The sequence below is a fragment of the Hermetia illucens genome, chromosome 4 (genome assembly GCF_905115235.1).
Source record: "Hermetia illucens chromosome 4, iHerIll2.2.curated.20191125, whole genome shotgun sequence".
In the NCBI taxonomy this organism is placed as follows: Eukaryota; Metazoa; Arthropoda; class Insecta; order Diptera; family Stratiomyidae; genus Hermetia; species Hermetia illucens.
The window spans coordinates 145,016,263-145,043,003 of record NC_051852.1 but is presented as its reverse complement, the minus strand read 5'-3'; the positions used below and the strand labels follow the sequence as shown (position 1 = coordinate 145,043,003).

General features: G+C 40.6%; 1 protein-coding gene across 21 annotated transcripts in view; it reads right to left on the bottom strand.

Annotated features, from left to right (window-relative positions):
* Window positions 1–26,741, bottom strand: part of LOC119653550 (homeobox protein 5) — a 1,045,448-nt gene that overhangs the window by 86,946 nt on the left and 931,761 nt on the right. For 17 of the 21 annotated variants that reach the window (XM_038058245.1, XM_038058241.1, XM_038058239.1 and 14 more), the window contains 3 exons: window positions 12,794–12,964; window positions 11,316–11,387; window positions 1,304–1,486 (listed from right to left, as the gene is read on the bottom strand). In XM_038058245.1, coding sequence (XP_037914173.1) covers window positions 1,304–1,486; window positions 11,316–11,387; window positions 12,794–12,964 — 426 coding nt within the window. The remainder of the gene's footprint in view (window positions 1–1,303; window positions 1,487–11,315; window positions 11,388–12,793; window positions 12,965–26,741) is intronic. The other 4 variants (XM_038058249.1, XM_038058257.1, XM_038058258.1 and 1 more) reach the window with 2 other exon arrangements.

Genomic DNA, 26,741 nt, shown 5'->3' with positions numbered 1-26,741 from the left:
GTTACTTCGAAGAATTTGAAGGAAGTCTATGCAATGAAGACTATTTACACCGGGAAAGGCGAAATTGATCGCGGCAGAAGAGAAGACGGGCATGGTAATGATCGTGATCAACAGAAAAAAGAACGCTGTCAAAGCGAAAGTTGGCAGGGAAGATGATGATCGTTATCAAATTTAATGTCAAGAGGTCGTTTGGATTACGTCCGTCGTGAGGCAAGCAATGTAACCACGAAACATGTGACAATGCTGATAAACGTTGATGAGGCGAAATACAATCCACATAGGTACAGCCGGGCGATGCACCTTGCATACGGCAAACATCATACTTGCAGAACATACCATAAGCATTGTGCCGGATAAAGTACGGAAATCACTGGCAGCGCAGATGGAAGAACTACGCAAGGGATCGATAAAAGGATAAATTCGTCCTTATATAAGGACATGGATTGAGTGGAGTCTTCTTCACAGGACACAGCGTTTGCTACGCTTTGGATTAATGAATTTTGGGAATTCTTCTAGTTGAAACAAACCAGAAAACCTACAGCCTATAGTGGTCCATTGGACCCGGATTCGAGGCTAAGAAAAGAAAATGACAAGGCTTTTATTGAAGAAGGCAATAGAACAGGAAGGAGGAACTAGGAGTCCCATGTTTAATTGGAAGTAAAATAATTCGAATGATCAATAAATTGTACCGAATTGACCGGGCATTTCAAATTCGCTAAACACATTTTCTAAAGTTGTCTTACTCAGTAGGGAGACTGTAAGGGGATGGCTTGTAACCGAAATAATTTCAAACTTAATCAATCCTTTGGGAGCAAGAGGATCTTTAGTCACTTTGACAGGAGATGACTTTCGCATCTATAAAATAAATTTTATACAATTCTTTCGCCATTGAATCAATCCAAAATCATCCAAGTATCACATGGACTTCATCTCTAAAATTTTTTTTTGGCCTGAATCATTACAATCTTTAATTTTCTTAAGGAGTGAATTTGTTAATATTAAAAACATAACTTAAAAACAAACTTGCATATTAATTGTTATTTCATATTTCATAATATATAAACATCATCTTGGAACCATATTTAAAAAAAATGAACTAGTGTTTAAAAAAAATGAAGAGCGTCATAAAAATGCTTTAATGCATATAAAACATGATACCATCATGATTAATATTATAAAAATTATTGCCGTTAATATTATGACTATTATGAATAAAACTAGAGTTAGAAAATAGTAACGGAAACAACGAAACACTATCTGAATTATGAGCTAAACATGAATACAAAGGATAATCAATACTTACCTCTATTCGATCGGATCTAGGAATTTTTTGTTGTGCAACAGGAACTGCTTGCGGTACAACTGGACCTAATTGTGATGCAACTGTCGATGGATCTGGTCCTAATAAAGTAGGCACTAGGTGTCCTGGCGCAAAGTATGGGCTATACGTGCTTGCAGGAATGCCCGTTAAATAGGGACTTGTCGCCTAATTACCACGAATGGTTTGTCGAATGAAAAGAGAAAAGAAAATAAAGAAAACCATTTATTAATTAGAGGGAAATCTCTGAGCAAATCGTACATTCAGAGGAAAACATAATTTTGTACATAGAATAGCCTAAAAGTTGTTTTGTGTTAGTGACCGCAAAACGGAATTAGCAAATTATTTAATTGCGTCCAGCCAATAACGCAATGTGTGTAGTAAAAGCGCAGACCGATAAAACCACACAAAAGGTAAAGCCAATAACTTTGCGGTGATTTAGCAGCAAACAGTGCATTAGAAACAAATGGAATTCCATTTCATGTTAGGTCCTTACACGCTAATGTCCTTTCACTAAGGGAAGTTAAATCCATGCAGATATTTGGAGGACAATCTGAAACTGAACCGCGATAAAATATGCCTCGCACTAATTTTTACACCAATCATTTTGAATTAAATTTGATATCAAAAGAGTCCTTGGCATAGGTGTCAACCCTTGACCTTCCCTTCCAGAGCATTCCCAACCAACCATACATTCCAGGAATTGTCACCCCCCTACCATGAAATTAGCACAGATCACGTGTAGTTCGGGGGAATTCGTATTAAAATGATTTTGCTGCATTGCATTGTGCCATCCTTGCTGATAATGTCCGAATACTCATATTTGCAATAAGTATCACTTGGAATTCACAAAACGTAGATTTGTGAGCCACTTCCAAATGGCTGCATACGTATAATGCCTGCGAAGCTGGGAATGAACAATGCCTCCACGTACAATAAGGCAGAGATTTTCGAGTACCTCATGATACTGAAAGAGAACAAAAGGACAACGCCAGGTTTCGGTAGAATCTACGTACGTATTTATGTACAAGCAGAACTGATCCTTATGCCTATAAATATAGTTGATGAGGTAATTATGAGATTATTCACTGATATGAATTTATTGCTAGGCATTACATTGTTTTCGCACTGGGGGAGGATTTTTGTTGTATTGTTTTCAAAAATGAATACAATTTCAACGTCATCCTGTGAATAATGCAGGAAAGTGAGAGGGGGACGAAAAAGAGCAATAGCCGGGGAGGATTTCGCTTTTCCACATTGGCCAAAAATGTAATTTATATCAGACAATTTTGTGGAATTATTCGGTTATTGCAAAAGTGGTTTATGGATAATTTATAGAAAGGATTTTTCCGCTTTGTTTGTTGCATTTTTGCGGGTTTACTTAATCAAATCCGTCATTGATGTGGCCGGGATTGATTTAGAGGTAGATTTGAAATAGAACTGTTTGAAATTTATAGAGTAAACACAACGGTGTTTGATTCAATCAGAATCAGCCTGGGGAAGGTGAACTGTATGCCCTGAAGCACACTTTTTTTGCTATTATTTTTGCCTTTCAATACGAATAAACATTTTGTTTTTCTTTCAACAACCGCACCCTTATTTATTGCTGCCTGCAGGCTTTTTAGTAGGTTGTGGATCTAGACCCGCCAAGGAGCAAAGAAAGGAACAAGTTATTCATATTTCTAACCAGTCCCCTCATGTAACTTCAACACTTAACAAGAGAAAGGACAATTCTTTAAACCGTTATGAGACACAAGGCGCTAGTTGAATTTTGAAACATCAAGAGCTCACTCTTCTCACCTTCCACTTTCGAAATTTTCATCACTTCTCAAAAGAAGAACATCGGGAATGATCCAAATAAGAAGACTGCTTTCTGGGTTATAACGATGAAAACCAAAATTTACTTCATTTGGTTTCCAGTAAGATGAGATAAGACGTCACTTTTAAGGAGAGAAAGTATAAAAAAATGCTCCATTAATCAAACAAATTGCAAAAAAAGCCGCAATCCAGACCCTATCGCCAAAGTAGAGATAATAATTGAAGCTAACTGGAAGGATGACTCTGACGAGCTCAAAGGCCACGATGAATTCAAATGAAAAAGCAGGCGGGAAAACTCTCACTATAACTGACGACATGTTAGGTCGTACTGAATGACACATATCTGATGTTACCAAAAAGGTATATTAAGGCAAGTCTATCACGAGCTGAACAAAACGAACCACTAGGAAGTTTAGTGAGACCCTGACTTATAAAGATAGAGAGCCACAAAGGACGGCGCGTTCAAGACGTTTATTGATACACAAATTTCAACCCTGGTGGAACTCCCCAAAAACTAGCGAATCATCGACAGCATATCAACCTTTAAAGGGAAGAGAACCTACAATCGCAATATTCAGAAGTATAAGACGAGATTCGCAGAGAGAGGCGTTAGGATTGCAGGCACCGACTTAATGAAATACAAATACAGTCTCATTGCAGTCCAAAAAGAATAGATGATCAACTCCCTATTGAGCGGTATCGTCAAACACGTCAATGTGACTTCAAATAATACCAATCGACCACATGAGCGATGACTCAATCTCGGTGCATCAGGAAGCCTATCCTCGAGACAACCTCAGCCGATTTAAAAAGGGCAAGGTTCCCTCATTGGCGGATATGCCCTATTGACAGCTCATCAGATGCCTAATGGACGAGAATCTTTGAGTTGGAGCATGGCCACGCATCACACATCCAATCAAAACATAAAGAAATTTCTTTAGATATGTTGAGAGATGGGAAAACGGGTACTCCAATACCTAAAGAGGAAGGGTTGTCTGTCTTCTCATCTCAACCGAAGCCGACTTTGCTCGGAACAATACGATGCAGAAATCGACAATCGGAATTGTTATCAAGATCGGCGAATCTACTATCCTGTGGACATCGGCAAAGATGATCGTAACCCAGCCCTCAACAGAGGCCGATTATGTGGCAGAGAACCACACCACGAAAAAGTTTAACTAAATGAAATAACTTCGCTTGACCTCCTCCTGCATAGGAACCTTAAAACCAAGATGGCAATCGACAACCAAAATACAATAAACTTGTGATCGAGAACCAATTCTTGATTGAAAATATGGATTTGGACTACCAACTACAACGAAGAAGGGAGCAGAAAGTATTTAGGGTGCCGCTAAGGGAGATTGCAAACATGAGATTCACAGAATTGCTAGAACCTAAAATGTATTATCTGCTCAGGATTACTACTGCTGTTCTGAGAATAAGACCCGTTTCACTTTACGAAGCAAATATTTTAACTTCACTTGGCTGCGGGGACTAAGGACTAGGAAGCTATTATCTGAAAGATGTGCCAAGAAAAAGGCCACACAAATTACTAGACGCGTAAGGCTGAAAACATAGTGCACCGGCGAAAAAAACGGCAAACGAAGCGTCTAAACAAGAAAAGGACGATGTATGGGATACTCGAACTTCGCTCATCTGCCGACTATGGGTGGTCCCGTAAGTCGTCTTTTGTTTAGGATGCTATCCTCGCTGCTATTGCCTACTATTCGACTGTGTTTTTAACCAAAAAGAGGCACACCATGGTATCATGCTGAGATGGTGGATACTTATGTCACAAATAGATGATTCAATTTCTTTGGAACGATTAGATGGTGGAACTCCACACCTGCAAGCCAGTGGAAGACCGAATTTTAGCTACAAATAGTACGCCTACGCCAACCTTCGGAGAAAGCTTAAATACGCCATTCTTCAACAAATGGCAGAGTTGGATCCCTAGCGTATTAAGTTTTTACAAAGAAGCTGATGGGGAGAGCACGGAAACTTACCTCTTCATATTTTATTCACAATGTGATGAAGGCGCTCATTCTCCTGGAAGAAGTTGACCGGAAAAGAATTAAAACAGTACTGGATGTCTTTACTATACCAGCCATACCGAAGAGGAATTTGTTAAAATCCTCAGGAGGAAATGCTAATCCCAGTGGACCCCTAAAACTTTCTGTTAAGACCAGGCCCAATTACATAATTTATCAACATAGTCATAATTTATCAACATAGTCATTGTAGTTATTGAAATAAGCTCAAGGACCAATGTCCTCAAGTAAATATTGTAGCTTTGAACCATAAAAATTTGCTCAATCCTGGTAACTGAGAGGAGTGTCATTATTTATTTTACTAACTCATGGAACGGACACTTTGATGCAATGTGAACAGGGGACCTAAGGAAGAAGGACTGACTGTGTTAACTGTGTTAAGGAGAACATCATCGCTATAGAAATGTCGAGATTGACAAAATGAAATAAAGGACGGTGATGGTCACTAATGATAAGAAAATGGACACAGCTAGTATTTGAAATGGTGGCTAGCTTCAAAGCTGGTTATGATGAAGATCAGTCGAAGCTCAACGTCAGGGGCACATCGGCTAATCATTATCGCCCATGACGGTTATTTGGAATATCTATACTCATGTAACTTTAATGATTTTTCCTATTGGTTTGAATATGAAAGTATACTTCAAAACCAAGGCTATCACGTCACGTTCCACTACCAACCATGTTACACAGGAGGGGGGTGAGTTGGGAAGATCCTCTCAGAGTGAAAGTCCTGCGCTGTGAACTTCTGGCTGGGCAGGAAAGGGGAATCCCTCCCAGATCCGGAGTTTCCTCGGAGGCCCAGAATAGCAATTTTAAAAACAGGGATAACAGAAGGACCCCACAATTTTCACCATGGAACTGGTTGTCCTGTAAAATTTTCATCTCGGGCCAAGATTTCCGCTCTGTATACCCCCGCGAAGTAGTCAGGGTTCAGACGGCAAGGAAATAGCAAAAATCGATCACATGAACTGTATTCCATCTTATCAAGCAATAATAAGAGGCAAACTCACAGCAGCTTCGCAGGGAAGAGGAAAGGAGAAAATGGACGCGGTTTTAGTCGACGTCTACATGAGATCCCGGCCCCAGGTCATGGAAAAGCTAACAGATTTGTACGATATTGCCAGATCTTAACAGATAATGGCATAATATTGATATTAAATACGTGCACATGCGTTTTTCGCAGGGCGCTATTAGGTGGTGTTCCAAATGACAATAGGATTAGCACCGGAATTATAAAGCCAATATGGAGAAAGTCACGAAGAAAAAATTATTAAATTAATTAAATTAAGGATATAAATAAAAGGATAAATATAGAGATCTTCTTAACTTAACAAAGCTGCAGAGCAGCGAATCATGAACGTACGTATTGAAGTCGCAAGTGCTCTGAGCCAAGAGGCGAACCTAAAATGCAATATACTATAGGAGGTGACTACCAAAAATGGTTTTCTCAAAGAGCTAATGTGTCAGTTCGAACCGCTGCAAAAGCACAAGTCATACGGCAGAACCAGATTAGCATAAACCGTTTTCCAGCAGAATTAGAAAATGAAGATTCTTCAAGATCCCTAAGGAGAAACTAAAAGAAGTTCGATGTTCCTGGTCATCGTTATAAATGGCAATCAAAAGTTTCAAATGCCCTAGCTATGCACCAAGGCCATCCAATATATTACTCTCAACGAATTCTTGTCGTCCAGGTATATTCCACTACTTTACCAAGATCAGGGCCAACCTCTTCATCTCTGATCCTTATAGACTTTCCAGACAAGGCATTCGCCCACCACAGCCTGTTTGCCTGAATTTATCCATGATTATATATATTGCTCAAAGAATGGTTTATTATGCAGGCGTCAGAAATGTCCGCCTTCATGTAGGCGACGGAAGATTTTCTGGACGATCTCTTTGCTGACTGTCAAAATTGTGGTCTGTCACTGTATCAGTTTTAATCCAATGGAGAGACATTTTGAGCGCAAGGTCTTGGATAGACTCAAGTAGGTTATGTTCATTGCCAACCCCTGATCTTTCCGTACATGTTGTTATCGGCTGTGACTTCTAGTTGCAGATAAAAAAATAATTTCTTTTTCTGTAATTGACTAATACGTGCTATTGCTGCTTTCGATGTTGATACGGCCACTATGAATTACTTTGTGCCGCCTGTTCAGTCTAGAAGAAAACTTCCTTCAAGACACGTTCTTTTCAATAGATAATATTAATAAGAGCAAAAGCTAGAATTGCGCGGACCCAATGAGGGCAAAACCTTTCGTGCTAAGTTTCTCCATGATAGTATGTCTCTTCCATTCGCCGAACAGTAGAGATGTTGTATGGTACTGACAGTGATTCAGCTGTTTGGATACGAACCCGTACATTTTACATAGTGAGCCTAGTTATCCTAATCAAAACTATTGAGACTATAAGACTCGTCCTCCACGTTCGGGGGTTTCAGAGCGATGGGCTTACAACTTGACATCCACAGAAAATCAACACAATATACAGTAACCAAGCGAAAAGCCTCGGACTGAACTGATTATACAGAAAGGACCAAGCAGATGAGCAGCTGACCATGCTCATTGATCAGCTAAGAAAACTGGTGCTGTTTAAAATTTGCTTCAGCAGGCTAGCAGATATAGGGTGAAATCCCACATAATTTTCAAAAGTGAAAAGCTATCAAAAGACGGATAGAAGAAATCTTCTTCTTCATAGAAGAAATCTAAACTAAACAGCACCGGTTTAAGCCCACAAATGAAGGAATGTGTGCTAAGTTGTGTAACGTCTGGCTGATAAATATCCATGGTCCACCTGTAGAGAGAGAGAGGCGACGACGAAGAAAAGTATGGAATAACCGACGACCACCATCTTGATGATACTTCAAATAATAACCGCCAACCTTGTTGATATTGCATGTAACAAAAATCTCACCACAAATGCATCTATAAAAAGACCGAGTAGATCCTACTCCTATTAAGGAAAGATGGTCCTATAACATCCTTCATGCTGGATCATGTCAGGGAGCGCATTGCGGCTTAAATTACTACCTGGCTGAAACCATATGCAGGTGTGGTATATCGAGGATATATAGAATAAGACCAAGCTCACTCCGTAGAGGAGGTGAGGCGTGGAGTACAGGTCGCGGCTTGAAGAGCGACTAACTGCAGTAACACCAAAGAACATCTCGAATCGGTCTTCGGACAACAAATGTTTGAATTCGAAAGAGAGAACGGACTAAAACCGAGTGATGGGCTGACTCTAGCTTTATTGAGCATGACACTAAAGAGCGTCAGATGTTAAAGGTACGCTACTCTACAAGTCCAACCAAATAGTGGCCAATGTGGACGGTATCAATATCATGTCACGATCCTTCACGACTGCAAAACACATTTTTATAAACTTTGACAAATCAGCAAACGAAGTTAGTCCACAAATCAGCGATTATAAGACCTGTAATATGCTTTGAATTCGAAGTATAGACCTCCAAGCAAGCACCTCAGAAAATGATAGGTGGACTTGAAGCGAGAAATTATTTCTTGGCTTAATCGGTTGCAATCGCAGGGTAGATAGTCTCGTGCATACACATGCCAAGCGATACCATGACCGTCCGGTTGTGGATAAAATCCGGCTCAATAGGTTACGGTGGGCGGGTCACTTAATCCGTATGGATGAGGATGATCCTACCCGGAAAGTCTATAAGGGCAATATCTATGGTAGAAAAAGAAGATGAGGCAGACTCTGCCTAAGATGGAGCGATGGCGTAGGTCAGGACGCCAGATAGCTTTTAGGGACATCGAATTGGTGGACCTCGGCGCAAAATCGGGATGTCTGGAGTTCCTTATTAAGGCAGGCCTAGACCGGATACCGGTTGTTGCGCCGTTGATGATAATGATACACATGCCAAGTTTCATGAAAATCCGACTATTAGCGCCAATGTTATAGCAGTTCAAACTTATCAATTTCGTGCGAATTTATTGCATCCTAAGCCATACAAATAAGATGCTGACGTCATGATTAACGAGAATAATTGACATTCGAATGAAATATTAAAATTCCATTCATGAAGAATCTACTTCTCCCCAGCCCGTCTTAAGGTTTTGTGTAAAACAAAACTGTCTGTCTGTCGGTCTGCCTGTGCGTCACACACATTTTTCTCGGAGACGGTTATAACGATTGATACCAAATTTAGTGAAAAGGTGAAGACTGTGAACCCTCACGCATACAATGAGTTACATCCTTTTACGTTGAATTTAAGGGGGCGGGGTGCCCATACATGCAAAAGGGGTGTGTAAATTTTTTCCCCAAATATAGTCAAGTGGGGTATCAAATGAAAGGTCTTGGTTAGTGCTTACCGAAGCCGGTCTTAGTTTAGACATTTGTTGGAAAGGTGGAGAGTTCGAGGGGTTGAAAGTGATGATTTCTTTAACGGGCCCATTCTCAGAAACTACCCAACCGAAAAATATGAAGAAAATCAGGTGGCTGCCACTATAAGGTACCTAGGCTCCGAAATACCTTCCACACCGATATCCTTTCAAATAAAGTTAATAATAGTCTATTACTATAATTTTTAGTAATTTGCTGCAAAACCCCCCTTAAGTTCATCCTATTACCACGAAATGCAGTAATATAAAAAACTAGAGGGCAATGGAATTTTTAACTATGTGACACAGAGCTGTCATGCGCTCGTCGCTATTCACATCTTCTTCTTTTTCTTCAGCCTTTGCCTCATTCACAAGCGGCGTCGGCTCTTCGTGATCGGTTTCGCGATTTTATTTTATCAAACGCGTGATCTGGATATAATCGCGAGGCTTTTAAATTCCCATCCTACGTAACAAGCCACCGTTGTTTCGGCCGCGCTTTTGGTCACTTACCGTTGACTTTGATGTTCAGACCAATATTGGCAAGTGAATTCTCGTTAGCGCGAATTACATGATCATATCATCGAAAATGTCTCTCTCGCAGTTTTTCCACGATCGGTGCAACCCCATATCGATCTCGGATATCCTCATTTCGGACGTGATCAAAACGTGTCACGCCACCAGCCCAATGCAACATCTTCGTCTCCATTACCGCAAGACGGCGTTCATTGTCTTTTGTAATCAGCCAACACTCAGAACTATAGAGAGCGGCTGATGGACGACATTGCGGTAAATTTTAGATTTGAAACGTGCACTGATACGTCGATCAGAAAGAACACCAGTTGTGGAACGCCACTTCATCCAGGTCGCAATAATGCGTGAAGCAATTTCAAAACGCAGTTCTCCATTACCTGATAACATTGACCCGAGATATTTAATTCGCTCAGTTCTGGGCAGGTTATTGAAGCTGACAGCACTGAGCAATTTAAATATCTCGAGTCAATGCTGTCAGCCTATGGGGAACTGCGTTATGCTTCTCACATAGGGAAACACAAAACCTTTCATACCTGAAGCGTCAAGCTTCCGGTTTCCCGAATTGTTTAAACTTTAAACTGAATAGTTTGGTTAATCAAACCATAATTAGCACTTTTGAGCTACTGATAATTCAAATGAATGCCTGCTTTGGTGGTGAAAACTCTGCAATGCAAGCGCTTTGGTGGCTTAAGTGCGTTCCTTATTATGGATATTTTGTTACTATTGGAGTAGGTGGGTTAAGGCAAAGTGAAATATTTGAACAACAAACAACAAATGGAAGCGAAAAAATTGCAATCATGTAAATTTCTATATAACATTAGTAGGTTACTTGACGAAACACAAGAATGAATGCAAATGTCAATCCTTAAAACAAAAATCAACCAAAAAAGTCAGTTTAATATCTTAGTAGGTACTTATAGCATTGTATTAGCAGCCAAAATCATATTTGCATCTAAATATGATATTCGCAATTCTCATTAATAATCCAACGGAAAAAAAACTACAAAATTTCAACTGAAAATAATCCAAGAGAATAAGCTCCACATATTTGGTCAACTCAAAAATTAAGCGGCTTTTTGTAATGCATCAAAAATATGCTCGCTACCATGGTCTGAAATCCTTCGTTAAATTTCTTCCCACCTTCAAACATATTTTCGATCCACATTAGCTCATGGCGCATAATCTTCTGCAATTTCTTTTGCGATTATATTATTTTTATTTTTGTTATTTAAAAATTAAATGTTAAATAAAATTTACCATAACAGGTTGTGCTCCAACAGCCATTGAGAATCCCAGACGTTGTACAGATGTTGTTCCGTTCTGGACATCCTCAAAAAATAAAAAATTACAAGAGAAAAACAAAAATAAAGAACAACCAACAACGGAAAGTGTACGAAACGCAACATATATAACATTTAAAACAAAGCAAACGTAAACAACATAAAATATGCAAAGTATCATACACGAGTTGATTTTTTGAGAGGGTAAAAATTGGCCAAGTATCTTTTTATGTGGAAAATTATTTTGGAAAAGAAATCGTCTGGAGCTTTTTTTAATTAAAATATTTTATCTAAAAATTGTCTTAGCTTCACTTGGAATCATGCCAATCCATTCCCTCGGTTCTACCAAAAATTTAATTTTAATCTATCGTAAATTAGCATGCAAATTATAAAACAAATGACATAATCATCAATTTCGAATATTTCAACTTCCCCTGTAAATTTATCTGACAACAAATAGATAAATTGTTATATATATATTTATCCGACAGAATTTTAAATTAAAAGGCATCTTTATTAGGAAAAGCAATTTGTTTTTTTTTTTTTGGAATTCTGCATCAGTTAAGGTCAATCAAGGGGTCATCAGGATCTGAGTCAGAAACGAGAAACGAGACTTCCCAACAGTAAATACTATGCTAATAGATGCAAGTATATCTATATTCTTCCTTATGCCACTGATGACAGTTTACCTTCCCAATTTCCACTAAATGCATCGGAGCAAAAGAGGCAAACGGATCCCTCCATTAAATACATTTGATTTGATTTTAAGGGACTGCACAGCTTCACTACTACCAATGACTTCTTGCCATATTCCATATGAGGATGGAGTAACCATGCTACAAGGTAAGCTGATTTTCGAACATTATAATTATTGTTCACAATTTTGAAAGTCCAGCAATCGAGATTTAATTAAAATTAATTCACTGGATGCCATCCGATATACCCTACGATGATACGGATAAAATTGAAGAGACTTTACTAAGTAAATCGTATTTGCTTTTAGGATAGATTTCGGTATTAATTCTAAGCTTGATGATTATGTCATTTAAATTAATTAAAACATATTGTAAAGGATGGTCACATGACAATGAATAAATGGAAATGCAGGGCACCTTCAACCAGTTTGGGGTATGTGAGGAAATTAGATCATAATCTTGGTATAATTTCTTCTTATACCGGGATCTTAAAATGTTTAGATTGTCTCTATGTGAATAGATAACATTACAATCCGTAAACATTTTACATCCCCAAATTATTAGAAAAGTAAAAGCAAACATAATTAAAATCTAAATGACGGAAAGAAGCAATGCATTAGAAAAAGTATTGATCAAAGTAAATTTCTTTTTAAATTTCTGATATAAATATAAATTGTTGTCTATATATTGAGAGATATTTTTGTTTTATAATAATAAAAAAAAATTATAAAAATTTGATAAATCAATTATAAATACTTACCACAGCCGGTACTTGTCCAGGCATCACTGGTTGTCCAGGCGAAATGCCCATTTGTTGCATTAAAGCGTTTTTCAAGGCAAGATGGTTTCTTCCGTTTATTAATAACTGATCCTTAAGATGTTGTGGGGGATGAAAATATTTGCATGGTGGCTTTTCGCGATTACAACGCCCCTGAAAAAATTAAGAGAATAGAATGTGATTAGGTGTGACGGATAATTTGAGAATGAAGTGGATAAGCTGAAAATTGAAAGTGAACTGATGCAATGTATATTTCCCCAGGGGGTTGGGTTCTTACCCAAGGCGGAGGGAATAACGTTTTTTAATGTCTATCTTACGCTGAATGAGACGATGTCGAACTTTCGGCAGAGGCTTGATGCTTTCGAGGCAGATCCTGGTCGGGGGTGACTTCAATGCTAGGGTACTTGAATGGGGCATGCATTACACAGACTTCAGAGGAAATCGAATTCTGGAAATGGCTGCGAGAACAGGACTGATAGTTTTAAACAACGGATCTTCCAGCGCCCGGGCTGCAAGGGAAACATTACAGACGCAACCTTTGCGTCGGAATCACTGGTGTCGCTGGTGGACGGGTGGCGAGTTCTCGAAGAATTGCTGGACACAAACTCTCGGGGCGCGCCACCCCGGCGATCGTTCTGTGCATGGAACGTCGCGAACAGAACAGAACAGAACAGGTGGGGCTGCGCTGGAGGGTACTCCTGGGGGCGGTGCGCCGGAGCTGGCATTGTCGTAAATTCAGTTATGAACATGATAACGACGGCCTGCGGAGCCTCCATGCCCAGGAGGGCATCGGGACGTAGTAAACCTTCTATGTATTGGGGGACGGTGGAAATCGCAGAGCTTAGGAAGGAGTTTTACAGGCTCCGCCTCTTAACACAACGTATAAGCGAACGGGAGAATGTATGTACCATAATGACGGAGCACAAATCAGCCAAAAAGAGACTCCGCAGCGCAATAAGCAAGAGCACAGTTCGCTGCTAGCAAGATCTGGTGGACGAGATGAATGGGGACGCGAGGGGACTCGGTTACAAACTAGTAACCCGAAAAATCGGGGCTCTGCGGAAACCCTGTTCACTTAAGGCCGAGCAGATGGACCGCATTGTAAGAACACTATTCCCTGCGCACTACGTATGGGATGATGACGTCGGCGCGGAGAGCGCAGACGACTGTCCACTTTTCTCTATAAAAGAGTTGGAACAGACAGTCCTTTCTATGAAAACCAAGAAGGCGCCAGGACCCGATGGTACTCCAGCAGAGGTATACAAATAGGTATTCCAACACTGGTCAGACCTACTGCTCGGTGCATTCAGCGCTTGCCTGAAAGAGGGCACATTCCCTGCCCTTTGGAAGGTGGCGAGGTTTGCGCTGATCCACAAAGGGAAAGGCGACCCGCAGTTGCTGTCTTCATACCGCCCTTTATGTAAGCTTGACACTGCTAGAAAAGTGCTCGAAAAGCTCATCAGAAGTAAACTCGCTGAAGCGATACGCGCGTTTGGTTTTAGAGCAGGGAGATCCACAGTTGATGCTATTATGCAAGTCGTGCATGCCGTTCGACGAGCGGAGGCACATAGCCGCCGAACTCGACGGGCGGTGCTCTCGTAACGTTTGGTGTCAGAAACGACTTTAATTCCGTAAGATGGAAAGACATTCTAGGCATACTAGACAATACTTTCAACGTCCCTAAATATCTTTTACGGATATTAAGGGACTATCTGAGGATCTGCTCCCTGCTCTATGAAACACTAAAGGGTCAAAGGTGGATGGAGGTCACGTCGCGGGTAGCACAGGGATATATCCTAGGCCCGGCCCTCTGGAGCGCTACCTATGATAGTCTACTTAAACTCGACATGCCAGAAGAGTCGCGCCTGGTCAGCTATGCAGATGATGTTGCGGCGCTTGTTGCTGGGCGCACTATCGAACAGACGCCAAAACAGAGTCGGCATATTGATGCCACGGGGAAGCGAATGGATGACTATTCATGATTTCAAGCTTGCACTGAAGAAAACCGAAGTAGTCATCCTGACTAAAAAGAGAATTCCGACCTTGCATCCCATATCACTCGGCGAGTCGATAATCGAGTCAAAACCAGCGGCAAACTACCTCAGGTTGACTCTTAACTCAAAGATGAGCTTTTTTGAGCAAATCAAGGCAGCAGTGAACAAGGCTGCAGCTGGAGTTTCGGCGTTAAGTAATGGGAAACATTGGGGGTCCTACGTCTAGTAGACGATGTCTCCTGATGAGTTCAACGCGGTCTATCTTGCTCTACGATGCAGAGATATGAGCTGACGCTCTTAGCAAGGAGGTATATCTTAAACGTCTCGCGCAAGTACAGAGACGGGGAGCTTTGCGGATGGCGTCTGCGTACCGCACTGTCTCAGAGACTTGTTCTGTCTCAGACGCCTGTTCAGAACAGGCCGTGATGGTGATCACGGGAGTTATCCCCGTCGCTCTTCTTGCTAAGGAGCGTCAAGCTATATAAAAGTGCAAGGGAGATGAGCCAAGGGAGATGGCTGCCCCTGAAGAACGGCAACGCACTCTAGAGTGGCAGCCACCTTGGCAAAATAAAACTAGAGGCAGATGGACTGCGGGGCTCATCAGCAACTTAGGTGCGGGGCTGAATCAGAAGCATGGTGAGACTGACTATTTCCTTGCCCAACTTTTAAGTGGGCATGGACATTTTCAGTCTTACCTGCACAAGATTGGAATGTCTGTAGATCGCGATTGTGTGTTTTGCAATGGAGTTGTGGACGACGCCCATCGCGCTTTTTTTTTGTGAAAGGTGGGATGGGATTCGTCACCACCTTTATTTAAACACAGGGGATCTCTATCCAGACAACATTGTCGAAGAGATGCTGATGAGTGCTGACAGGTGGACCCATGTTGCCCATTACGTTCGGGTCCTTCTCGTTGCTAAGAAGATAGAGCTCGACCGGTGCAGAAGCCAGATGGCAGGAGGTTCCTTGAACTGACAGTTCTGTTCCGTTGGTGAAAGAAATTGCCTGATCTGGCTCTCCGCAAGGCGGGAGAGTTCGGGGACTAGCCCGAAGTAATGTGACAAACGGTTCCAGGCTAGCTCTCTGACGATGGGGAGGTGTTTAGTTGGTAGTCCGACGACGTACCGAACCGGGAGGTCCAACACTGTGTGCGTAAATGCATTCACCTACCCTACCCAAAAAAAAACCTGTTGAACCCTCGTTGGACCGCAAAAACCTCAAACAATTCTAGTCTTACAATCATGGAAGCAGGTCGACCACTCTCTCCCCCTTTCATCAAATACCGGCTCAGTATATCTTCCCTTTTCTCACTCTGCTTCTCTCCTACGACTGGGTGCCGCCTCACCCGTGTCTCCTGTCAGTCCACTTCTTTCCCCTTTCCTAGTCGATTACCTCATTGTTGCCAATCTTGACCCTGGTCGCGACTGTCTTCCAGACCTCTTTTTGGTTAAATCTGTTCAACCCATTTCTTTTTCCCTTTCCATAATTTTCAACAAGAGCCTCAAAGACATCTATTTTCCTAACCTGTGGAAAAAGGCTCTCATTAACTCCATATTTTCCTCCTTTCCCCTGTTCTAAAATCATAGAAAGATATGTCTGCGACTGGTTGTCCGCCCACTATGATCATATCACGGTGAAAGAAGACTCCACCGGTTGCCAAGTTGCTTGGCTATGTACCATACTCCTCCTTTGATTTTGACTGCTTCTAAGTGCCTTTAAATCCTTTCATCTCCTTCGTTAGAAGCATCCTCGAGTACTGTTCCGTGATTTGGTCACCATCCCGTAACAGTAAGTGTTTTACCCTGGAAAAGGTCTTTAAGAAAAAAAACCTTTCCCGAAAAAACCTTGAGCTTCCTTTTATTATCCCTAAGTTTAATTGTATTGTGTTTCTACTACGGATCGCCCCTTCTTCGGGTGTGAGTTCAGTGGAAACACTACATACTGAGTTCACAAAAGATATGCTTGACAAGATGCTGTAGCACTTGTCGAATTCACCACTCACTCCTATAAAGGAGACGAGTTTAAGCTCGGGGTCGTGTAAAATGGAATGAAACCGGACAATGAATTGCACCTCGATATATTTTAGAAGAAAATGCTGAATTCATCATTTTTGTACCCATATTTTATGAGCCCAAGCACATATAAAGGAACAAAAATGGCAACCTCATATCATAAAATATCGGAATTTATCCTTATGTTCCCACATCAGCGAAAACTTCCTAAAGGAGTACCACACAGGGGATACATTTCCTAACCTCGGTCGGTATTCAATAAATGTTATTTCTACTAATTATTATCTATTCTGATTTATGCTATCAATTCTTGTAATTTTGGCACGCTCCATTTGCTCTGAATGAACCATAAAATGGCATCACCACAGGATCGCTAGAAATATATTAAACGTTTATCGGCAAGAAATTACTTTACAACCTACTGTCGCTTCTGAGAGTGATGATAGGATATTTTTAGGAACTTATTTTGCTGATTCCTCCCATTTTGTGTTTGATCTGAATATTAAAAATAAATAAATAATAAAGTTATTGAAGGTTACGAAAGCGTGTCTTCTCCCATTTATTTTTCAGAAAACGTTACATATTTCCACTAAAATTGATGAGGATGCCAGAACCATGAACTTCCGAGAGAGTAGGGAATGACATACGTTTGCGCTAAGATTAACGTTTTCAAATATATGTGAGAGAAACTCGACACATTTGTAAAAATGTTTTCCAAATACAAGACTAAACGTTGCTACTTTTCGTATCTACATTCACAGCCGAGTGAACTGGTATCCGACATCCAGTCACGATAACAAATCCCTCTGCCCCCAGTGAGATTTGAACCACGACCTTCCACTACGACAGTCCAGCGCTCTAAACACTTGAACCATCCGGACACCATTTACCATAGGAGTGGATTTTTTAGAGAAATTCCAAAATTTCATTTCAACGAAGAAATTCATTTTCATCGCACAGCTCTTTCTGCTTCCATTTCTCCCTGTGCCATTTGCTGTTTAGCAACGACATTTCCATAACATCCAACTCAAACATCTTTGTGAAAACCATGTCATGCCATCAGTGATTACGATGGGATAATCTTAGGTATACAGTTCTCAGATCGGATCAACCACCCGTCTTGGCTAATGTCATCTGTTAGCTGATCACCCAATCCCTCAGCTCCTACAAAAGCCACAAGTATCGGATAATATCACCGAACACACATTTCATCAATACAGTGGAGGAACTCATAAACCATGTGACACCAAGGTATTGATACGCACTCTGACCTTTGGCATTTTGAATTCCCGCAGAGTGATATGTTTTAAGATAGCTTGCACACTGAGGACCAAAATCTCCCATTTCGACATCTAAATCCGAAAAAGAATTTATACCCTCTAGCTCCAGAATCGTATAACTAATATTGGGCGTAATTCAAATACGTACAGAGAGATTAGACACTTCTGTACATTAATAATGTCAATTGTGACTACATCCCACCGCGAAGCATATCACCGTACGAAAAAGCAAATGCCCTTGCAAACTACCTTTTTGAAGCCCAAAAATCTATACGAAACATGCTTGATAAAAAATTTGAAGCTCAGCACCCTATTTCAAATAACCTGCCAAATTGGACCTTTCCATCACGCGTTCCTTACAACCGGGTTCACTATTTTCCCCCTTAAATGAATTTCATCCACTGCGAGTTCCAGCAAACAGAGCAAAAGAAAAAAGTCGACAGACCAGAAAAAAATGTCAACCGAAATATTGGCAAGGTGGTATACAGCCATTAGTTCCAAAAATCTTCGTTGTAAATCATTGTCTTCCGAAACTCACTTTGATCCAATGAAAAAGTGAGCGTAGTTGACATCCATTTCCACTCTCGAACTCAACCATATAAAGTCCGGTGAAGATCCAGTTCTTATGGATGAAATAGCTAGCCTTCGTAACATGCAACTCCGGACTACTCTTTGATGAAGAAGTAAAACCATTCTCCTGATCAATTCACTCACTCGGAGCAAAGTCACTAGGCTTGACGGTCACTTACACTGATTGCCCACCGCCAATGCTCCCTCGCAAGCTCTAACCCTTCGTCAGTATTTGTTTCTGTCCTGTTATTAAGGTATTCTCGTCTCAAAACAAAAACTATGTCGACGAACGAACCAGTCATCTGTGGATAAGTCAAAGGGATGGTCGAAATGACAGTATACAGGTCACACATTGCAAAAGGACAGTACTTTTACAGATATCTCAACACAAGCATCAAAATCCCCTAACGTTCTTTGCCCTGCTATATGATAGAAGCACTAGTATTCGAAATTTTCAAATCATCATTGAGTACTGTTCCGTCATGTAATTGGGGTATTCTGGTTTGACACGCTTTTTAACGGAAAACTACATAGACGTATGAGCTAGCTGCATATTGACGTGTTAATTGGAACCCGGCGGCGACAGCGGAAAGATCGCTCTTTAGGTAAGGGTAATGACTACTTTCCTTGGCTATACCATATAATGAAATCCACTACGACTGGGCGGCTGACGATTGGGCCACCCAAAAAAGACGTGGAGATAGAGATGTTGAGAAGGTGTGGTTGACAGGGATGATAACCAGATAGATTGTTAGACTTCATATGTAATTGTTTGACCATTTTTTGCCTTTTTTTTTGTTTTTCTTTTTGGGTTCCGCATTCTCTTAATTCCTTGTTCAGACTGGTTCGATACAAAAGAAGTGGAAAGCCAATTTTTAATAATCTGTATAGAAATAAATGTTGTATTCCTTTAAGCAAAAAGTAAAAAAAAAATATTTTCATCTTTTTCAAGTGATAGTGTTGGTTTAAGGAAAATCTTTCGACTCCGAATCGCAGTACTTACTTGTTCACAAATGCTGAAGCAAGCTTACTACTTTCTAGACAGTTGCTTGCGCTACCCCAAGCCTAGTTGGAATTTCCCGAGGTTCTTCTCTAGTTGCAATGTTGTTTCCACTTTTCACCGCGAATTTAACTAAGTTTATTCAAATACCCACTGCAGACCTCAACGCCTCCTCGAAGGACATTGCACGAAACCTGTCGATGTTTCTCGAAACTAGCTGCTAATTTCGTAATATATGAAAGAATCTTTCAGGGGAAAAGGATGATGGCGATAAAAACAAAGGTATTTTGAAGCGCCAAGAGCCTATATTCAAAAATTATCTACCAAGGCTTAATCATTACCTTGCATCATCTTTCGCAACCAGCAAGGTATTAAGCCGTGTTAATGATGTCTTTAAACATTTATACCGCCATTCAAGAAGACTAGACCCAAATTAAGATGTTATGGGGCATAGAACGAGTATTCGCGAGAGGGTGGCAAGCTATAAAGAGCTGTGCTCGCTACCACGTGGCCACATACTAAAACACTGCATTACATACACCGCACTAAAATCGGAGTAAATACGCGAAATTTTTCACACGCAAGTGATCGAACAAGGTCGAATGTATGCAATGCTTTTCGTCTACCATATGAACTCAAACAAAGACGAATCTCCTGTGCATAGTCCTCTTACCTCCATTCTATTTATTCATAGCTCAATCCATATGCCAGGCTTAAGGATTTTCTTAATTGCCAGCATTTGGAAATACAGAATTTAAAAGGATTTTCCCGATTGTCAGGTAATTTACAAACAAGTTTTATGCGCTAAAGCATTTTATAACACCTTTAGAGTTCTCCTCCTTGGATATGTGATTCTGGCATTCCCACGAAACAATGAGGTAGCAGTGTTGTAGTAGGTAACTTTTTTTTATAAAACGAGTCCAGGACTTGCAATTGGAGTATTAGGATAAAAAGGGCGGAAAAAGGGACAATAAAGCTGCTACAGCAAGCGGCTATTGCTGTATGTGTATGCCACCAATTTGCCTTGGTATTGAATAAAAGTTTCTTTTATCTTTAAAATTTATATTAGTACCCCTTTCACTAACCCTTTGCATCCCTTACAAATATAGCATGTATTGAGTAACTGTACATTTCTTGGTTTTTACGCGAGGAGCCTTACCAAATTTATTCCGTTGGAAGGGTAAGTAGACATTTCAGGCGTCAGTTTTTTTGACAATATTTCAAACTTCACTTATACTCCTGAGCTTAATCAATCATCTTAACCACAAGACGCACTTGCTATTATCATTCCTTCAACGATAACCCTTGTCTTTAAGGACCGTAAATATAATCAGTTTAGAATCTGAACATATTCTCTAAACCTGAAATGTAACAGAATGCCAGCTTATCTTCCCTAGGAGTCCTGCACTTCTTCTATGCAGGGAAACTCAAGATCGCGATCAAAGCCATATAACAGGTAGTACCAGGTGTCCAGTCTACAGGATTACCTAACTAGTTTATATAAATGAGAGTCATCCAGGTGAATTTAAATCACTGCCAAGCTGCTCAGGGCCATTGATGTTGCTATTGTCTGTGAGCAATATAAAAAGTTCCACTAAAACGTTTGGGAAACCGATGCAAGAGGAAAGGCTGCGTTGTGGGCTTGCGGAAACCGAGCAACAACCAATGGAGCACCGCGAACACGACTTGTGAGGGTTAAGATCGACGACCTCTACTTTTACAGCTACTATGCCGAACCAAGTATGACCAGATAAGAATATTACAATACGCTAGACAGGTTAGTAAGAGACGCCAAAGAGCACAGACGCAAAATTATTGGCGCATGGGCAGAGGACTGGGGAAGTCGCGAAACAAATGACAGGGGAAGAATCCTACTCAAGGTGTTCTCCTACTTAAACATCACCCTGGCTAATGTCGGAAGCGTATACACGTTTAGGCGCGGAGAACTAGGCTCCATTGTGGATCTTACTTTCGTAAGGGACTCACGGGTCAAGCACTGGAATGTTAGCGAGGAGCATACGCATAGTGACCAGTGCTTCACATGAAATGATAGAATTTAGGCGACCAACCGAAACAAAGAGGAACTGGATGATCTTTTTGGATCAAATGACCGGCTAATCACCTGATCGTTGGGCAAATGGTTCGGTACATGAAAGAAGGACCAAGTTTCTAGGCTACTAATAGACTCAGCTGTGAATGAGTACTTGGGTCAAATCATGATAATAATCTTCGGCGAGCGCAATGCTGACCACATTGCCTCCTAGAGTGTACTGTTACCGTATTATTATTATACGCATAGTCATCACCATTAATAAGCAACTTAGAACAATAAATGTTAACCTGAAAAGACGAGAACCATCAAAACTACTGGTGGAACACTAAAATAGCGAAATTCCGAGCGGAATGCTTGAAGGCCAGAAGGCGAAGTGGAGACTACAGAAACGCGTCGGAATATCAACAACAGTACCTAGAGTATAAAAACCCGCATAAGAAGTTGCAATAAGCCATCACGAAGAGTAAGGACCATTGTTTCAAGCGACTCTGTAATGAGGCAGATTCTGACCTTTGGGGTTATGCGTACAAGATGGTAATTTCAGTAGTAAAAGGTCTCTTCCTATTATGTGCCCCAGATTGCTGCTGCGGGAGATTGTTTCGACACTGTTTCCTCAACAGCCGAAAACTACATTTCATACGATGTCACTAAGGGCGGAAGATATCCCCCCAGTAACCGCAGACAAAGTTCTGGACGCAGTGAAACGAGTCCGGGATAATGCAACCTCCGGTATTGATCGTATCCCCAACAACGCGCTGAAAATGGCAATGGGAATTGCACCAAGAATTTTTGCAAAAATATTGACAGACTGTCTAAAAGAAGGTCTTTCTCCGGGGAGTGGAAATAACAAATAGTTATAACGATCAAGCAAGCTGCTTGCACGAGAAGCAGGAAGCGAGCCTTGGCAAGCAAACTGGGCGAATGAGGTCATTGGCTGCATGGCAGACAGCATTGAACCAGGTGAAGACTGGTAGGTGGACACACGGGCTAATTCCGACTACATGAACGACTTGACTCAATTCAATGGGTATAGAACCTACCTCTATAGGTTCGGTGGATGAATCGCCAGATTGTCCTACATGTGAAGGACACCCACGGAAAAACCTCAAGAAAGAGCTAGGGTCGCCGTAAAAGGTGGAAAATCTCGTTAGCTATATGGTGAAATCGGATACTGCGGATCCACCAACGGCCAAAAAAGCAGAAGCTGAACGGAGGCATAGAATTCAACTAACAGAAGCAGCGGTAAAAGGCCGGCATGCAAGTCCTCGATTCTAGATATGTATCCATGATGGATTTCCTCAAGCCTAAAAAAAAGAGAGATAGACAGACAGATAGACAAGACAGTAAACCGATTTTAATGAGGCTTTGCTCTACACAAGGATCACGGGAAGGAGAAATGTTCTTTATAAAGTGGTTCCAAGGTTTGCGACGAGAATATTGGGAAATAAAAGAAAAAAGATATATTTTTCATGAAGTCAATTCCTTTTGACTCTACGAACAAGATAAGCATCTTTCTAGTAAAGAGGACACTGTTGCAAATTAGTGTCCCTTCCCTACAACTAAAGTAGGTATTTTGTTGCTATATATTTTCTGTTCTGTACGCGAGGACTCTAGGCCATCTGGTATGGTAGGGTAAATAGACATTTCAGTCGTCAGTTTATGATTGCGACAATATCTCAAACTTCACTTATGCTCCTGAGCTTAATCAATCATCTTAACCACAAGAAGCACTTGCTATCATCATTCGTTCATAACCCTTACTTCAAGCACCGTAAATATAATCAGTTTAGAATCTGAACATATTCCCTAAACTTGAAATGTAACAGAATGCCAGCTTATCCTGCCTAGGAGTCCTACACTTCTATTAAGTTAACAATGAAAGCTGCTGAAAAGCAATGACTGGCCTACATAGTCAAGAACGCTTCCGGTCGAGAAGTATTCCAAGAAGTCATAAGTCCATTTTAAAGTTTTTAAAGTTCCTTCATCACTACCAACTCCCCGACAACATTCCATCTTCCTCATCGTCTATCTGTCATAAGATAATGAAGATAGAAACAGACAATGTCCTTCAATACAAGGCGTAGGACTCCTCCTAACCGTCGCCACCGTTGTTATCGTCGTTGTTCTCTTCTTTTACTACTTGGAACATTCTCTGAAAACTTTCCAGCCCCAGTGATCTGATGCAATACAAGAAGGCCATCCTTCACCCTTTTTGAGATACGAATGAGTATAAGGAAAGCGTAACGACTTTCAAGTGGTTGACTGTGGTGCGGTAGCAGGAAGCTACAAAGGAGAGAACAAAAGTGGAAACGAAAGAGTAGATCCTTTTTCTTCTTTCATCTGTACAACTAAACTAGGCAAAGATAGTTTAGTGTTTGAGTACTTCACTGGTTGAAAGTTGACTATGATGTCCTTATGATCACAATTGCCAAGTTCTAAGTGGTTAAATGAGTTGGCAGACAATTTCCTTCTGTTCTCACCACTTATCCGGTATGAAATGATATTGAATTTTGTTTGACCTATACCGAAAGGATAGAAGCACCAATGATGACGGGAGTGTTTGATTTGCACAGAACAATTGAATAGGAAAATTTAAATGGAGAGAATTCGGGGGATGAGTTCGTAATTTATCCAGAACCATGCGAAATGGAGTAGTTGAGAGTTGGAGGAGTTTTGTGGGTTCCAGAACTTGAGATGCGAATGTGTTATTATTCTATTCTTTCAGATACGAAGCAAATAATACAACAACTGGAAATCTATCAACTTTGCTTACATTCAAAGGCTGACGAATGCTTCAGGACACCACAAGACTGAAGACATTGTTCGGATTCGAATATAGGCAAGTATAAAGGGATGACCGAAAAAGCAGACCAGGATGTGGTTGAAAATTAAGGTTTTCACGAGAGTATGGAAGTAATGGGAGCAACTGATTCTACCTAAACCCGCTCGTATCTTGCCGCACATCCTTTCAAAACTGAACAAACATTTAAATAGCATAATTCTCTTCTGTTTCTTTCATTATAAATGAAACTGTCCGGCCAGGACTGAAAATAAATTTAATCAGCTCCGAAATTGAATTCAAATTTACCACTCAAATCACGAGCATGTGGCTAGTGCTTCCTACATAAATATTTATTCCACAATTTAATTTCATTAATAGACTAGAATTCATTTCATCATTTTGATTCGATCTGGCAATTTATAAATTTGAAATACGCACTCCAAAAATCCATTGAATCAATTTGACGTCCTTCTATTCATCATTGACCGTGTACCATTCCCAGTTTCCGGATTTTACGTAAAAGTCTCATCTTTCCGCAATACAGGACATTTCCATTAATATAAATGCGCTTTTCGTAAAAGCCATTCATTTTCCGATTTCTATTTGCCATTAGCAATAGTAAATGGCAATCAAAGTCATAGTAAATGGCCAAAAATGATCACTTATAACACCGTCACATACTCTCATATATAACAATTTCATGATGAAAATGGCAATAATAATCGTAATAATAATCGATGAAACTAAGCGAAACGAAAATTTTATTTCAGTGTATATTGAGGAGAGTGACCACAGGTTTAGGTTCCAGAGGATTTGATGACCAAATTTCCAATATTCTCTTTGTTAAGAAGGAAAGATATGAAAGCTCTTTAGGAAGGAATTGTATCTAGTGCGTAACGTATGTAGTGCTTTAACAACGTGGAAAACGAAAACTGCAAGAAGAAGATGTAGGTTATCCGCGGGAACAGTTGCTTGTGCTACATAATGTATAATGATTAAACGGATATCGCAATAACCGGTGCTATCAGATGTCTTGGAGATGAGACATCGACGAATCCCCTTCACGACCACCTGAAGCTATTTACACTTCGATGTTCATCGTCCAGGCATCTATATCTATCATAACTCTGCGGTTGAAAGTCGCCATTCTTTCTTTTTTCGAAAGAGTGGGCGCTAAGACCAAAAAGAGGGTTCCATGGACCGAAACAAGTGGGAGGAACTTGCTCTGCATTCTGCCCAACATTAATTACCACCTCAATCCTTAAACCTTCTTTGCAATTTTGGAATGATCTTAGTAAAGTGCAGGTGCATCTTATCTTTTGTTTCGAAAATTCTTTCACAAGTGGACATCTCCTATAGAGTTATTGATAGAGTGGGTTTAGAATCGATCCCGGTCATCCAGCCACCTCCTTGTCCTAGGTCTAAGTGGCTGTTTGTCGATCTCTAGAGTAAATAGAATCCAGGCATGGAGCCATCGTGAGCGTGTTCCCATGCATCATTTACCACTTGCGTGAATGTGCCATACGATGCAGGATAGATACCCTCATCCCTTCTTGTGTCATGGAAAACTAACATCTCTTCAGGATGGTAATTGGAAATTTGAGAATTTTTGATTTATTGAGGAAAAAATTCAGAGGGTATTACTTTTTTGATTTTTCTTATAGTCCCATAAAGTGTTAATTTCCTTCCAATTCCACTAGAAACACCATGTTCCTCTCTTGAGACGCTACTTTTACAATAGTAGCAATCAAGTCGCGGCCCAGGCGCGTATTTGGAAGGAAAAAGCTGTAGAAAACATGTTCTTTAATTGACTGGAAAGCATGTATCGTAATGGAAACGCTAAGTCTAAAAAAATGAAAGATAGTACAACATTAGCAAACTTCAGCCCTAAGAAAAGGAAGATTAGAGGCCAAGTCTTGCCTGTTTTCCTTCCACTTTTGCCAGGAAAAGCAGAAGAAACGGTAACTAGTGAAAAAGCTCCTGCAGTCCACCCTGGTATCCTTTTTTTGGCTCCTCTCTAAGTCCCCCCCCTCCGCTAGTGGATGTAGCCTGCCCCAAACCGCCTACCATTCCCCTCCTTAATCCCTTCCTTGCCGATTACCTCATTGGCAAACTTGATGCCAATTTTGGTCCTGATTACCATGCCTTCCACACCTCTTCGCTTAAAACTGGTCAGTCCATCTCCCTTTCCCTATCCATTATTTTCAACAAACGCCGCCAAAGGAATCACTTCCTTGGC